Source organism: Penicillium vulpinum (assembly GCF_028829585.1).
Source record: "Penicillium vulpinum strain IBT 29486 chromosome Unknown utg000004l_segment0_segment0, whole genome shotgun sequence".
Lineage (NCBI taxonomy): Eukaryota > Fungi > Ascomycota > Eurotiomycetes > Eurotiales > Aspergillaceae > Penicillium > Penicillium vulpinum.
This window is the reverse complement of record NW_026643244.1, coordinates 4,416,071-4,430,488: the sequence shown is the minus strand read 5'-3', so window position 1 is coordinate 4,430,488 and position 14,418 is coordinate 4,416,071. Positions and strand designations below refer to the sequence as shown.

Below are 14,418 nucleotides of genomic sequence, written 5' to 3'. Positions count from 1 at the left end.
CGAATTACCCTTTCTCTGCAATTTGCCATTCACAATTTGCAATTTGCAGTTGGCAATTCTCAATATCCCAACTTTGAAACCAACATCAACAATGCACTTCATCAAGGCTCTCCTCTTCCTCTCGGCCCTCGCGCCCATGGCATTCGCCACTGAAGCTGCCTCTGCCGAATGTATCACAAAGACCATCACTCTGGTGCCATCCGGCTACACTCCTCCCCCGTCGTCCACCGCGACTCCTATCCCGACCACAACCTCGACTGAGCCCTCGTCGACCTGGACCCCTATTATTACTAGCACTCCCTCCTCCTCCAGTGCTATCCCTTCCGTGAGCCGCATCGCCAGCTCCTCCACCCGCCTGATCAAGTCTACCACTACCAGCTCCCACGCCGGTGAGACTGCCTCGGCTACTCCTTCCACCCCTGTTACCGCCGGTGCTGCTTCAATCCACCTCTCTGGTTTCATGGTTGCTGGTGCAGCTGCCATTGGGGGCCTTCTCATGGTCTAAACTCCATTCCTTGACTCGTTTAAACGAGTTAATACTGAGCTACATCCCCCGATTTTGGTCCTGACGTTTGTCGCATTGCATCCAGTCTCAGCCTTGGTCCTGCCTATGGTTTTTTTTTTTTTTTTTTTGGGATATGCTTTTCTTTACATATTCTTTCTTGACATACCGTTTTTTAAACCTTCTTGCTTTTTTGGTTACGGTGACTTTTTGTGTGTTCGCCGATTGCCTGATGTTTATACCCCCCCCCCCCTTTTTTTTTCGGAGCCTCAACTCCCCGTTTGATCTCATCAAAGCATTTTCTGATGTTAATGCTCCTTCCTTTCTGTCTTGGTTGACTTTGGATTCTTTCTCATTGATGCTTGCATCTTTGTTCTTGGATGTCATACTACTGTTACTTAACGAGTGTAAGACTTGGAAGATTTACTTTTTGTGCAATTCATACAATTCATTGTGGCTACATACATTTGACCTTGGCTGAATCTGTAATCCTCCATCACTCTTATGTATAAACATAGTATGGATTCCTAGCTTTAAATGAGAGCTTAACTATGGCTTCATGTACGTATGCTTGACCTTGAAGAAAAAGGTTGGCTGAATCAAGCACATCGATAATCGCGAATAACTTGGGATAGGACTGAAACTGATCTTATCTACTACAACGACCCCAAGAACGGGTACCCAAAAAAATATCGTACAGGCAGAAGCGCTACAACTAGCCTACTCTTCCTTGGAGAAAGAAGCCTCGTATCTGTCGAGAAAGTTAGCCAACATCCCTCTACTTCGCAAAGAATACATGACATACCTCTTGCCTCGGAAGGCCCACAATCCCCAGTTTCCACAAGAAACATCATGAGGATCCTGGTCATTCAGATCCCAGCGTAGACTGCGGAAGATATTCTCTCCGGGTTCAAGAAGCACATCAAACTCCCCACGACACTTTTCACCCACCCAGTTGATATCACGCTCTAGATCCCACTGTGTGTATCCAGTGCAGATGATAGGAACCTTAGTCTCAAGCAACTGAGGCAGTGTCTCTTCCCACTCATGAGAGCTAGCTGGGTGACCCAGGCCAGGATGGAATAGCATAAAGCAATCGAGGTAAGGATCGAAGGGACCAAAATACTGGGCTTTGTTCATAGTGTGGAAGTAGTCCACATAAGTAGTGATTTTCATTTGGCCACCGAGTCTGTCCTCGACGATGCCGCCGAAGGGGTTTTCGGGCGTGCGCTCGGGAAGAGGATACTCCCCATCTCGATTCGCCATGCTCTCCGGTCCGATGAAGATTATGTGCAGCAGGGCGCGCGGGTACATGTACTGCAGCTGCAGCCAGACGTCGCGGGGGAGGGAGGACTCGGCGCGGGCACCAAGGATGAAGATTCGCACTGGGGGCGCGTGCAGGCGGAGGCCTTTAGCGTCGATGCCTTCGCCGGATTTAGGGGGGTGGAGAGTGTAGCGGAGGGCTGGGGATGGGTTAGTTTGCTATCTGGGGGATTGAAGCGGGGAAGGATACTGCTAGCAGTCCTCTACTGCTGTGTAGGGCCGGGAACTTACCACTCATACTCTTCAATCCCTCCGGTGTGAGTCGTCCACCGGAACGGACACTGTACGGGCTAAGTTCGTGCAGGACGCTGCCGATTGTCTGGGGGTAGGTGAGCATGCGGGTAACCTGACGCATGGAGCGGTCGTCGTTGATAGCCGCAAATTCACGGGTGTAGAGGTAAGTATCCCAGTTGGTCATGTTGATAACGAAGTTATCATCCTGAGGACCGGGGTAATGGAATTCAGGGAAGAAACGGCCGGAGTTCAGGTCGTGGTCGTCCTCATTGATTTGGCGCATAGTGTCACAGATCTCAAGGTGAGCCTCGAAGTCATCCATCCAGTGGCCCTCGGAGCAGTAGACTGGCACACCGCAGTCGGGGCACTCGAAGTGCGAATGGGCCGGGGGCAGGTTTGCATCATCGGTAGTTTTTCTGGCTTCGGGGTCGTGCGGCGAGACGGGCGCGCGGGTCTGCTGATGGCTTGGGTGGGGGCAGAAAGCATTCTGCTTGATAAACTCGGCGCGTTTGCGGATTGCCGGCGAAGGCGAGTCCGAGAAGGAATGGAATAGGTTATCAGGTTTTAGGATGGCCTGAGGGTTGACCCGAGTTTTGATGGAGGACCTGCTTGCCGTGTGAGCTGCTCGCTGGGCAAGGGGCAAAGGTGAGGACTTGGGGACACAGCAGGACTGGCTGTGTGTATGTTTGGGCTGCTCAGGGGAGCTGCCCAGCGATCGACTATTGCGTTGCGAGCCGAAACTGCGGATGAAAGACGGGGAGATGGGGCTTCTTCTTCGCGCGGTTGAGAAGCTCTGTAGGCGAGCCTGAGGGGCTAAAGCACGGGCTCCTTGACGGAGGACCTGAAGGCATTGGACACAAGTGTATCCTGCCATTGCAATATCAATTGGTTGTGGAGGAGAATTGATCAAACCACGGATAGCTCTGGGGATGTTTTTACGGCGACACGTGACTGATAACCACCATTTATGAACGAAGGTATCTTCAGCTTTCGCTTTGAATTGTTGTTTTTTTTTTGTATTAATATTAATTAGGTGGATTTCACCTAATTATATGTATACCATTCAATACCAGATTTCACTCAAATGAGCCTCATGTCAACACAAAAGCTATTTAGAATTGATTCGTTTATTTATGACAATCGCGAGTCTTGTACATTGGAAACAACCAAGTCAAAAAAAAAAACAAGCCAAGGACCGCTCAGAAGATATCTTCAGATCGACTCCAATCATGCACATCTCTGGACTCCCAATATTTTCCATTATGAGCCCAGAACTCTTCTCCGGTAATAGGACACTTGTCACGGGTGAACCATTGCGGCGCGTAGACAAGGCCGTTAGTATCGCGATCTCTGCGCTTAGCACGCTGCTTTTCTTCAACACGGTGTTTCTCATCAGCAGCTAAAGTATATTCACCATCTTCCATGGCACGCTGATCGGGTCGCAGTCTGGTATCGGTGGGAGGTAACCAGCCCTTCAAGCTCTCAGGGAGAGCATTGAGCGTGATGACGAACGGAGTAAGGTTGAAAGGAATACCGGTAGGACGCTCATGAGCCTGCCAGACCAAAAAGGTCTTGGCAGACTCGGGATCCTGGCCGGAGACAGGTGCTTCAAAGCCGGGGGTGTGACGCGCGTAGATCTTATCGTTCCAGCGGCCACCAATGCTCCACTTAGGGGAGCCTTCGCTGTCAACGACCTTTCCTGTCACCTGGTAGGCCGATGAGGCCTTCCAGCCACGGGGCTTGAAGTCGAGATAACAAACTTCGCCGGTGGTCCAGTTTTTGATTTCCATCAGACCGTAATTGTCCACTGTGGGGTTACCAGTGATGATGCCAATGACCGAAGAGGTCACCTTCTTCCACGTGTAAAGCTCCTCGCCACCGGAGGAGGGTCGCAGCTTCAGAAACCACGTGCCCAGCAGGTTAATGTCGAAGGATTTACCGTAGAACTTGGACTTGAGGGAGGATTCACCCTGCGCACGTAGTTTTGGTTAGCACTGCTAACAGACGTTTGGTTACGAAATCAAAGGCACTTACCCAGTAGTCCCATTTGGGCGACTCGGCCCACGCAGCACCAATTGGTGGGTGGTGGCTGACTTGTTCTACAAAGAATCGATAGCCCTTGTCCGGACGCACGTACTCGAATGTTTCACCCAGAAGAGGGTTGAAGGGCTTTGCGACACGGCCGATAGTCGAGGCATACTCACTTGCAGCATACGAGGCGACATAGACCAGGCGTTCCATTGAATCGGTCCGACCAGCAGCGATGTCAAGAAGATCGGTGTACTCAAGATCCTCAGCCACTCGCTGGAGCAGTGAAGTTGGTTCGTTGAAGGACACTGGAAGCGTCATCTTTGTCATGTCCTTTCCAATCATAGATTTCAGGATACTCTAAACAGTAGTTAGCATTGGCAGAGAAAGGAAGAAGCGAAAACCACATCTTACCCATAAAGAGATCTTTGGTCGATCATCAGCATCCATTTTAAGTCGCTCTCTAATGGGATCTTCATAGCCCTTAAAAGAGGGTGCAATGATGGTACTCTTCACAGCCCGAAGCTCAGCACTTTCATCTTTAGGTGGTTCCATATTGTTCTCCTCGGCGTTGTTGAAATCCTCTACCTCGATTTCACCGGCATCAATGGCATCAAAGAATTCTTCTCCGTCCGATTCCGAACCACAGAGACTGCTGAGCTTGGAATAGGTCGATGGATTGCGAGAGAGCCCAGGTTTCGTGGATAGTTTCTGTGTAGGTTGGTCTGCTTCATCCATTGTCTCGGCAGCCCTACCTTCAGTTTGGCTAACCTCGAGATTCTGGTTCTCTGTTGCCAAACGGGGTTGAACACCGACGAGAGAACGGCTACTGCCTGTTTGGCTCTCCAGGGCTTCCTTCAGAGCCCGCTTGGTCCGTTTTCTCTTCTCTTCAGACTCACCCATTTTGGATTGCAGCTCCTCGTGCTCACGGGCCACGCGGGCCATGCTTTCTTCCCACATCTGGCGAATGGACTCCTCTCTACTGAGACGAGACTGCCAATAAGAGTCTCGGTCCCGTGAGATCTTGAGCAGATTTTGCACTAGACCCTTGAGGCTGCTGACTGCAGCTTCATATGCACCGAGGGCCTCTTCGAGGGCCGGATCCGCGATGGTAATTTCTGGATTCCTGGATCTCTCGCTCTGTATCGAGGCAGCCACATTTGCAAGAAGATCCAACTGAAGCTTCGCAGATTGAGCGGTGATATTGAGAGCATCCTTATCAGCGGCTGGCATCTCATTCTCATGGCTTGAACCATAGTCGACAAACTCTTCATCTTCGCCCTCTCCGTCCGGCGCGGTTGTGACATGACTGATTACTCGGTTCATGTCGTTTGGGGCAATGATCTGGTCGTAAGAACCACCATAAGCGGAGCTATCCTCGTCACCAGCTGGAATATCCAGGGTGGTGCGGGATGCATATGTGCTGAGCCGTGTGCCACTGCTGCTGCCACCACCCAAAGACGGAGGAGCAAGACCCTTTGTGCTGGGCTTGTGGGAAAGGCCAGACTCTGATGGTGTATCCGCAGGGCGTCCTTCTGCCTGGCCGATCTTAGCCTGGCGAAGCACCTCTGCATTCTTCGAACGCTGACGCTCCTCCTCCTTCGCTTCATCTTTTGCCCACTGAATAGCATTGTTGAGGGACCAGAACCAACGCTTTGCCTCCACAACATGGTTGGCCTTAAGGTGGTATTTGACCGATGACTTGCCGTGAATTTCAAAGCGTGTCTTATCTTGCGCATCCATGCTCAGTCTAGCTATCTTCATGTTGATCGCACCGCGACAGGCAGAGCCTGCATCATCTGCATAGAGAGTTAGCACGGGTTGACGGCACGAGAGGCGATAGCAAGACTGAGGATGCACCTTGATACTTACCCTGGTGCTTGTAATAACTCAAAACCCCATCCTCCAGAACGAACCAGCGCAACTTGTATCCTGTTGTGTAATTCGTCCATTTCTTGAGATAGCCTCTCATCTCACGGGCATCCTTGCCTGCTAGCGGGGCGTCACCAACCGAAACGCGCCCTGCAAGACCTTGAGCATTACTATTTCCGAGAATAGCCCTTTCCTGAATACCACGCTGAGCGATAACAGCAGCCGGCGATTTCTTCAAGAGAGCGCGGGTTTTATCATCTTTGGTCACATCCTGGGGCAGCTTCCCCTTCTTATCACGACGGAAAGGATCCGCGCCATGTGTTAGAAGGATCTCAATGAGCTGCGCATCTTTATTTCTAGCACCCTCATGCAGAAGCGTACCACCAGAATGGACTGTCGTCGGGTCAGTGACCAAATCATAGCTGTTCACATCCATAATACCCTCCACTCTAGGCTCCTCCAGCAAAGCTTCCAACCCCCTATAATCGGCACTTGCAATCAAAGCCTGGATTTCTTGGTTCTTGCTATCGATGAAGAGAGACCGCGCCAGCTGAAGTTGCTGGAAGATTTCAGGGGTACGGGCCAAATCAAGAGCCGTCTGACCCCGATAGTTGACAATAGAATCGTTGATAGACGGTCGGTTCAGCAATTCGCGAACGAGCGGACCTCGGCCCAGCTGGGCAGCAATGTGAAGTGGCGTGTTTCCATCACGATCTCGTGAGTTGATATCGAGGTCTGCGGTGGATAGCACATATTCCACTACCTGGGGTTCGGCGCACTGCAAAGCCAAATGGAGGACGGTCGTGCCGTTGAGACTGCTCACACCGTGCGGGTCGACAGTATCCTTAATGGCGTTGGAGATGGCAGTGGTATCGCCGCTGCGTAAGATCTCGAAGAGACGAAAGGTGCGAACGGACTGTTCGAGCGACATGCTACCAGTCTCCATTTGGTTCAAGGAAGGCAGATCTTCAAATTTGTCTATATCTTCGGCGGATTCTTGAATGGCCGGCGGCGGACTCGGGTCCTGGGCTTGTTTGCGACGGCTGTGGCGGCTGCTGCTGCGGGTGTGTTTCAATGAGCCGGGGCTTGAGGAGGTAGAGGCGATCGAGTTGTTGTCTCCGTTGTCATCGGGGTCTTTGTCTTCCCCTTTGGACTTGTCGCGATGGAGAAGGGCGAGTGCTATTGCACTTCGAGAGCGTTTGTGCCTGAAAGACAGTGGTATGTCAGTACAAAAGTCCGTACACCGTGTACACCATGTACACCATGTACACCATTCACATGGGACTATTTCGAAGGTCACAGGCTCATGGCAGATATATCAAAGGCAGCCTAAGGTATTCCCCGGGGCCTCACAGCGTCATGGTGCACAATGAACCATGGATCGAGAGATCCTAGTACCATCCTTGGGAAGAGAACAAGCGCACTCTTACCCTTCAGGTTTGTCAGACATCCTTATAGTATACCAGACTATATCCAATATACATCAAATGTGGTCTCAAGACTGAGAGAGTACTTGGGATGAAATTGGGGGGCCTCGGGCCCTTGTTGGGGGGGGGGAAGAAATGACGCTGATCTCCGCCTTGGCATGAGGGTGTTCCCTTCGAGTTATTTTTATTACAAAGTATGTCGATATGATGAAGTTAAGATGGTAGTATTCATTGTAATCACATTTATACAGAGGCCATCCAGGCCATATCTATCATACAGTATACCCAATATACAGACGTAGCTTATCGAGTCTCCCCACTAACCAAGATGACGACACTGCCCAATTGTCGCTTCAGATCTTCCTTGCCAACATCGTGAGTATCTTCAACCTCGCCCCACATATTAGTCTGCCAGGTCACCTCCAGGCTCGACGCCTCAGCAGCCTCCTCGATACCAAACTTCTTGGTCTCGGGTCGCTGAACGTGGCGGAAATTCTCACTCCATTCCACCACCAAGCGGACCGCAATAAGAAGACTCTTAGAAGCAAGAATTGCGCGCTCAAGACCGGCCAGGTCATATGCAGACAGTTCTGAGACCCAGGTGCAGATACTGTCTTTCGTACCCTTCGGCTGAGAGAGAGGGAGGATACTATTTGTGTCAAGAATAGGGACGATTTCAAGGCCAGGCCAGACCTTAGTAGACAAAAAGCTCATGATGTTCCCCGCGATTCTCATTTGAATCTGGCGAAGACTCTCGATGGGCTTTCCGTCAGCCGCCGTTCGTTCCAACACGTGCATTTGTCGCTCGGGCTCCCAGCAGAGTAGAGTATCGGTGTCTAGGTAACGCATGGCAGTTGTGATGATCTGTTTTCTAGTGGTGCTTTTGCCCTCGGCATCTTCGCGGGCGATATCGGTGGCGCGAGCTGCGAGGGAAGTCATGGGGATCAGATGGCCTTTAAGAGCCTGCTGGGCGGAAGTCATCACATCCCACTCCAGTGCAACAGCGTGGGCGAGATGAGGCTTTGTAGAGGGAATGGTTAGGACTTCTTTCGCCGGAGTTCTGACAGGTCGCTTGTCAAGCAGGACTTGATATTCGTCTGGACAGAGAAGTGGATGAGTTAGCTCGTGCATATTACCGGAGGACTAGATCAATCAATAAGAGAGATCGTCAATTCCCTTTCTGCTCATACCTGACTTTCCATGCACATGGACATCTTTCCAAAACCGCTTCTTCAGCGCAGCAGTAAGATTGTATCGCGATGATGCTTCACCCTCGGAAGCTGGGAGCTCCACATCGTTCAATTTTGAGGTATCCTTGAACTCCACTGAAGGGGTAGCCGGAGCTGTAGGGGGAGGGCCATGTGCAGTGACTGGATGTGCAACAGCTGATCTGAAGGGAGACGAGTGGATGCGCCGACATAGCGAAACAGAGTGACGGGCGATGGCGGATAGCTGCGATGGAAGCGCAGCGCGAGCAAAAGCGACCATTTCTTAGACGAAGGACCAGGCCCTAATCAATGGATTATATTAGAGAGTTGGGGGATAATTTTGGTTCCTGGATCCAAAGTTGGAGGGTTGGAACTCGAACATTTCCCGAAGTCTTGGCTCGCCACACGCGCCACATCTTAATCCCCCCCCAATGGGATCTACATGTACAAAATACGTGAATACATTGTTTCGCATAAATTAAATATATATTGATGATCAGAATTGCTATTTTCTGGAATTCAAGTCTCTGTGGACTGGTTCTAGACCAAATCATCTGCATGGCATCAGAGTCATAAACTACCTATGATAGGATCCATTACTCCTAGGTACATATATCTAGGTAGCTTTAGGGCTCCACTCCGTATTTCTCTCTCTCTATATAGGCCAATGGTCATATTGTGCGTATATTCCAATCAATTAGAAATTATCTGCAGCTTGGGGAAAGCAAAACGGGGAAAGAACGACTAAAATTTCAGAATACCACCTTGCATCTAAGAGCAAAAAAAGGACAAAGGCTCTCACAGAAAACTCGGGGGAATCAAAAGCCGAAAAGCAAACTGAGATGCAAAGAGTCAAGCGCAGAACAATCGCAAAACAACGACATCCACCCATGCTTTTGTAATTTACAAGAAGGGAAGGGAAGGGAGGGGAATAAGGCCTCGATCGAGACCGGCCATTTTGTTTTTGATAACCAGGCAATGTGCAGAGAAAATAAAAACAAGGGCAGAAGAAAAAGGCAGCAACGAAATAGTATCACTCGTGAGGGATTGACGTTGGAGAGGAATGAAGATTGTCACTTCGAAGTTGCTATCACTCTCGACAACTTGGCGACACAGGTGGAAGGTTTGGAAAAAAAAAAAAGGATAAAACGATGGCAGATCTAGAATCAAAGCAGAGTGGGTGTCGTCACGGCGTTTCATCATGAATGATATAAAGGACCAACTCAATGGGCTAGAAGTTCACCTTCCCATCCCCCTTGTTCCCAGTAAAATCCAAGGGAGTATGGTAGCGAGGACCGATCTCCAAGGAAAAGAGAACAGGAAATGGGTATTCGGTAAAAAAATCAAAAAATCGAAGAACTCATTTAATGAGATATTGCGGATAGTATGGTTGCTTCATTCGATCAGCATCCGTCCGCTTCTTCATCCGCTCAGCATCATAATCATCGGCGCCATCACGGCTACCCCATGTTGTCTGTAAAAATAAAAAAAAGGGCTCGAAGTCAGTCCAGCTCGAGAGTCAATACGAAAAAAAAAGGTAAATCAAATTAGAACGGCAGAGACTTGCACGATCTAAAACAATCGGGGGAAATAGTGGATAAACACCGCTGCAAGCGGGAGGAGACGAGGATCAAAGCGTTGTGATGCTGGGCTGCCATAGGAGGGAGTTGCGCTTTGATACACACGGCATATATGCACCAGATAAGACAGGAAGGGAAGAAAAAAACAAGAAATGCAAAATATGCAAAAGAAAAAGGACAAGAGAATTATACATACCACATTCAATGTCAATACGGCATACATCTTGATTGCGCCGTGGAAATAACCGAAGAGGATGGAGATTGGTAGCAACAGCACATCGACTGGATAGCGAAGATAATGACCCAACAGCTTAATCCACTTGCTAGTGAAGATCCAGATGCAGAGCATAGTCATGGATTGATCGTGCAATGGCTCTCCCCACGTTCCAGTGGCCTTGTGGCACAGCCAGAAAAGTAAAATGTCGCCTAAAAAGGCAGGCGGCGACAAAGTAGTCAGGTGAACGGCATAAGCGCTCCAAGGCTGACGACTATAGAAAACGTTAGCTCTATTCTAAAAGAAAGTAGTTTCCTTGTTTTTTTTTCTTAAAAGGTCGCACCTAGACTCGGAGAGACCTAGAGTCAAAAAAGAGTCAAAATTCTTTTTTGACTCTTTCGCCGAGATGGGGTGAGAGAAAAGTTGCACTTACTACCAAATGTGCTTCTCGTGGAACATGGAAGTCAGGTTGCTCCGCCAATTACTTCTTGACCAGCGGGCGCATTGCTTCAAGAAACGAGGGTTGTCCTCAAGAGTAGTCAGCACCTCTGCCTCTGGGTGGTACTGCATGTAAGTTTCCCATCCGTGCGAGACCATCCAACGGGTGATAAAGTTATCATCGTCGGCGTTAAGTTGATATTTCCCCCACCACCACTCCTCATTGGTGAACGCATAAGTGAAGGTCTCATTCTGCAAAATTTGCGTCCGATACGCAACCGTCCGCCCTGACATGCAGGGAAGTCCGCCATCTACATGGGTAGTTGCGCCGCAGTCGAAGTTGCGTCGTTCTAGGTACAAAGCGCCCAAGAATCCCCAGACTCGCTGTGAGAGGCTCGGCTTAATGGCCCGGCGCAATCGTTGGCAGGTGACCACCCCGCCGTATTTCTCGTCCTTTTCAAAGGGGGCCAGAATCCAGGGGAGGAGAGTACGTGGCCAGCTCACGTCGTCATCGGCCAGAAGGGTAATGGCCGTTCGGACCTCGGGAATAGCTTGAGTCATTTGACGACGCTTGTTGGGATGCTCGACTGTGAACAATCGGATTCGAGATTGCGATGCTGGCATAGCGTTCAGCATCTGCTCAGCCTTCATGCGATTGGCCTCGATTGTCACCAGGAGCAATTCGAAGGGTTGATTATCGAGAATTGTCCGGATCGTCTCCACCAGCTCAGTGCCACAGCCCTCCAAGGATGGAATGATCACCGTCACATCTTGTGAGGTCAATTTGGGGTTCTCCGGGGGTGGGATTGGCTTGAAGGTCCAAAAGGAGAACAAGTTGAACACAAGCCGGGTATAGCGATAGAGACTTGTTACTGGTTAGCTAGTGTTCGGATTGAACTCCAAACATGTACTTACAAGAGTGTGACGAATGCTCGCAGAAACGGGAATGCCATGGTGTGAAACTCGATTGTCCTCACGGAACCCTGACTAATTCCTTCTTTTTTGGGGGGGGAGGGGGCGTTCTCTTCGAGAGACAGGGAGGTATAAGCACTCAATGCGTTCTATACCTGACCAAGTCCAAGTGGTCAATTGCCTAGGGTTAGGCAATCCAAGTCAAAACGAATGTCCAAGGAGACAATGCTTCCTTCAATTCAAAAGGAAAAGACAAGAGGGAAAAAGAAAAAAGAGATTGGTACTTTGATTGAAGGGGAGCAGAGATTAAAGTAGGAAGAAAGGCAGCACATGCGAACTAAACAATAAATAGAATAATATAATAATATATATTCCATCAAGAATTATAATATTAATGGAATTAAATGAAATAAAACCCCGATAAACAAAAAAACCAAATAAAATAAAAGACCGAACTAAAAAAGCTATGCCCCAGTCTTCGTTGTCGTTTTGAGTGTGCTGCAGGTGTAGTTTTTGCCTCGTGCGTCAGAGACCCTGGATCTAGAGGCAGTCCAAAGGTGGAGAGAGGATTGGCGGCCCATGCGAGTGGATATTTGGTTGTGTATATATGTGTGTGGATATTTGGTGTATATGTGCGTATATGTGTGTGGATATTTGGTGTATATGTGCGTATATGTGCGTATATATGCGTATGTGTGTGTATGTGTGTGTATGTGTGTGTATGTGTGTGTATATGTGTGTATATTATCCTCTTTTTTTTTTTTTTTACGTATCTTTACCTTTGATGTGATATATTATCATGTGGACATAGGGATTTATATATTCTATAGTAGAATCGAGTCAAATGGTAATGCCTGTTCAGTCTATTCAGCATACTCAACCTATACATATGCATGTACCTTTCTTATTTTTTTGTGGTTTTTTTTTTTTTAGGAAGAGATATTTGGCTTCTGATTATATTCACTCGTTTAGTTTGTAAAAATAAGATATGTTGTATGGATAATAGGCAACCGTTTAGGTCGGATGCATATCTAGATACCTGGTAGTCAAGTTCTTCCAAGCAATGCAACCCAACGGGAGGTACTTTGGTCCCAGGTACAATCAAATCCCTTTGTTTTGATATTGTCGGCAAAAAGGCAACAGGAAAGCAAATGGAGAACATATCCGACATGCACGATCATACCTTTCGCCTTGAAACTCGAAAGATTCATTGGTGCCCAGGCAATGACCGGAACTCTGCATAGACATGAAATATCTCTATTTATATATTGCCTATGATAATTATGTACTTCTATAGCTTTGATAAAATGGTGATTTGTGGAACAATTGCGACTTTTCTGACAATACATGTACTAATTAGCGTGGTCCGAAGTCCATTCGGGATGATAAATTCCAAAAGTACCTTTATAAAGACCTTTGATTTTATTTCCTATCTCGAAAGATTGGACCGATTTGAAGAGAAAAACGTTTTGCATATTGATCGGAACAAACTAGGTGTAACTTGAAGACAAATGCTTATTATATTCATATTCTACAAAATATGTCAAATAGCCTCGCAGTGGGAAAAACAGAAAAGAAAAAGAAATACGGAGTAATCCTAGTGGCGATCGCTAAAGTGCCCATGTAACAGCCTGTCTTGACAAAAGGTGGGGCAAAATAACCGGTATGGAGTTGGATTTTTATACTAAAAGTTCGGAATATACAATATAGGAAATTAGAGAATGAGAGGAAAAGGGAGGGGAAGAAAGCGAATACAGATCGCCTGATTGCGCGTTTAATACTAAAGGGCAACCAGCTGCCTTGGTGGCGTGAAGGTAAAAAAAACCCCGATCACGAGTATATTAGCTGTTGGAATGTGGAATTAAAAGTGAAGGAAAAGAGTAACTAAAAGCCAGGCGTATTATCTATCTTAGTATAGTGGCTCATATTAGCATAAGAATCTGATATCGAATGTATACCCTAACTAGATATATGTATATATCTCTCTCTCTCTCTTATACTACTCCGTACTTCATACTCTATACATCTACGGAGTATATATGTAGCATATCCTCCATTCAGACACATCCCCTAATGAAACTAGGATTATGATTGGTCTTATCATTAACCCACTCCTTCCTTTCACAGATGGACAACCGCTGGCTTTCGCGCCAGTGTCGCTTTGGCGTCTAAAGATGTTCCAGCCTTAACGGAATGGGGGCACGGCCGGAGAGGATGGGATTAATGCATCTGCAGAAGGCCCAATATGGATATCTCTTGGTCGTGATCGTCCAGACTCGCAATCTGGTACTTTTGGGGGGGGGGGGGGGGGGGAATGGCTAGGACCTCTCTTTTCTCTTTATAGGGTTCTACAAGTGGCAATCCATAGTTTTTTTTTTTTGGAGGGATTTCTCTTATCTGCAACAGTTCTATCTGGGTTCTTTGCATATGCACATATATTTCGTACCTTGTATATTTAGCACTATTTTCCCCTCTCCCGGCCGAGCCGAAAAGGTCTACTTTGAAAAGTACCACGGTGTCCGACCGAGCCCAGATCACGTCTTGAGAGTGAAACAGACGCGTATCTCGGCTGCACGGACAGTTTATTAAATTTGAGAACTCCAACTCCACTACCGGGAATGGCCGGATTTCTATTTCACGTTCAATATGATTTGTGTGGGTTTTTGCGCATAGACCCGAA

The 14,418-nt window shown here is 48.2% G+C and overlaps 4 protein-coding genes across 4 annotated transcripts; 1 reads left to right on the top strand and 3 right to left on the bottom strand.

Moving 5' to 3' along the window:
* Nucleotides 1-91: 91 nt before the first annotated feature.
* On the top strand, nucleotides 92-505 carry N7479_010180 (putative extracellular serine-rich protein; the record flags this gene model as incomplete). The annotated part of the gene is made up of 1 exon (XM_057257873.1): nucleotides 92-505. One exon carries the CDS (start codon nucleotides 92-94, stop codon nucleotides 503-505), a length of 414 nt encoding a protein of 137 aa, XP_057105331.1.
* A 717-nt stretch (nucleotides 506-1,222) lies between these two features.
* On the bottom strand, nucleotides 1,223-2,933 carry N7479_010179 (putative mRNA processing protein (Mss51); the record flags this gene model as incomplete). The annotated part of the gene is made up of 3 exons (XM_057257872.1): nucleotides 1,223-1,253; nucleotides 1,308-1,965; nucleotides 2,057-2,933. The coding sequence occupies 3 exons, from the start codon at nucleotides 2,931-2,933 to the stop codon at nucleotides 1,223-1,225; spliced, it is 1,566 nt and encodes a 521-aa protein (XP_057105330.1).
* Nucleotides 2,934-3,258: 325 nt separating this feature from the next.
* N7479_010178 (ATP12 ATPase F1F0-assembly protein) lies at nucleotides 3,259-8,874 on the bottom strand (the record flags this gene model as incomplete). The annotated part of the gene is made up of 7 exons (XM_057257871.1): nucleotides 3,259-4,029; nucleotides 4,094-4,447; nucleotides 4,502-5,886; nucleotides 5,960-7,164; nucleotides 7,335-7,390; nucleotides 7,711-8,483; nucleotides 8,577-8,874. The coding sequence occupies 7 exons, from the start codon at nucleotides 8,872-8,874 to the stop codon at nucleotides 3,259-3,261; spliced, it is 4,842 nt and encodes a 1,613-aa protein (XP_057105329.1).
* A 1,080-nt stretch (nucleotides 8,875-9,954) lies between these two features.
* N7479_010177 (glycosyltransferase family 2 protein) lies at nucleotides 9,955-11,779 on the bottom strand (the record flags this gene model as incomplete). Its single annotated transcript, XM_057257870.1, has 4 exons — nucleotides 9,955-10,068; nucleotides 10,371-10,662; nucleotides 10,822-11,691; nucleotides 11,742-11,779. 4 exons carry the CDS (start codon nucleotides 11,777-11,779, stop codon nucleotides 9,955-9,957), a joined length of 1,314 nt encoding a protein of 437 aa, XP_057105328.1.
* Between the last annotated feature and the right edge of the window lie 2,639 nt (nucleotides 11,780-14,418).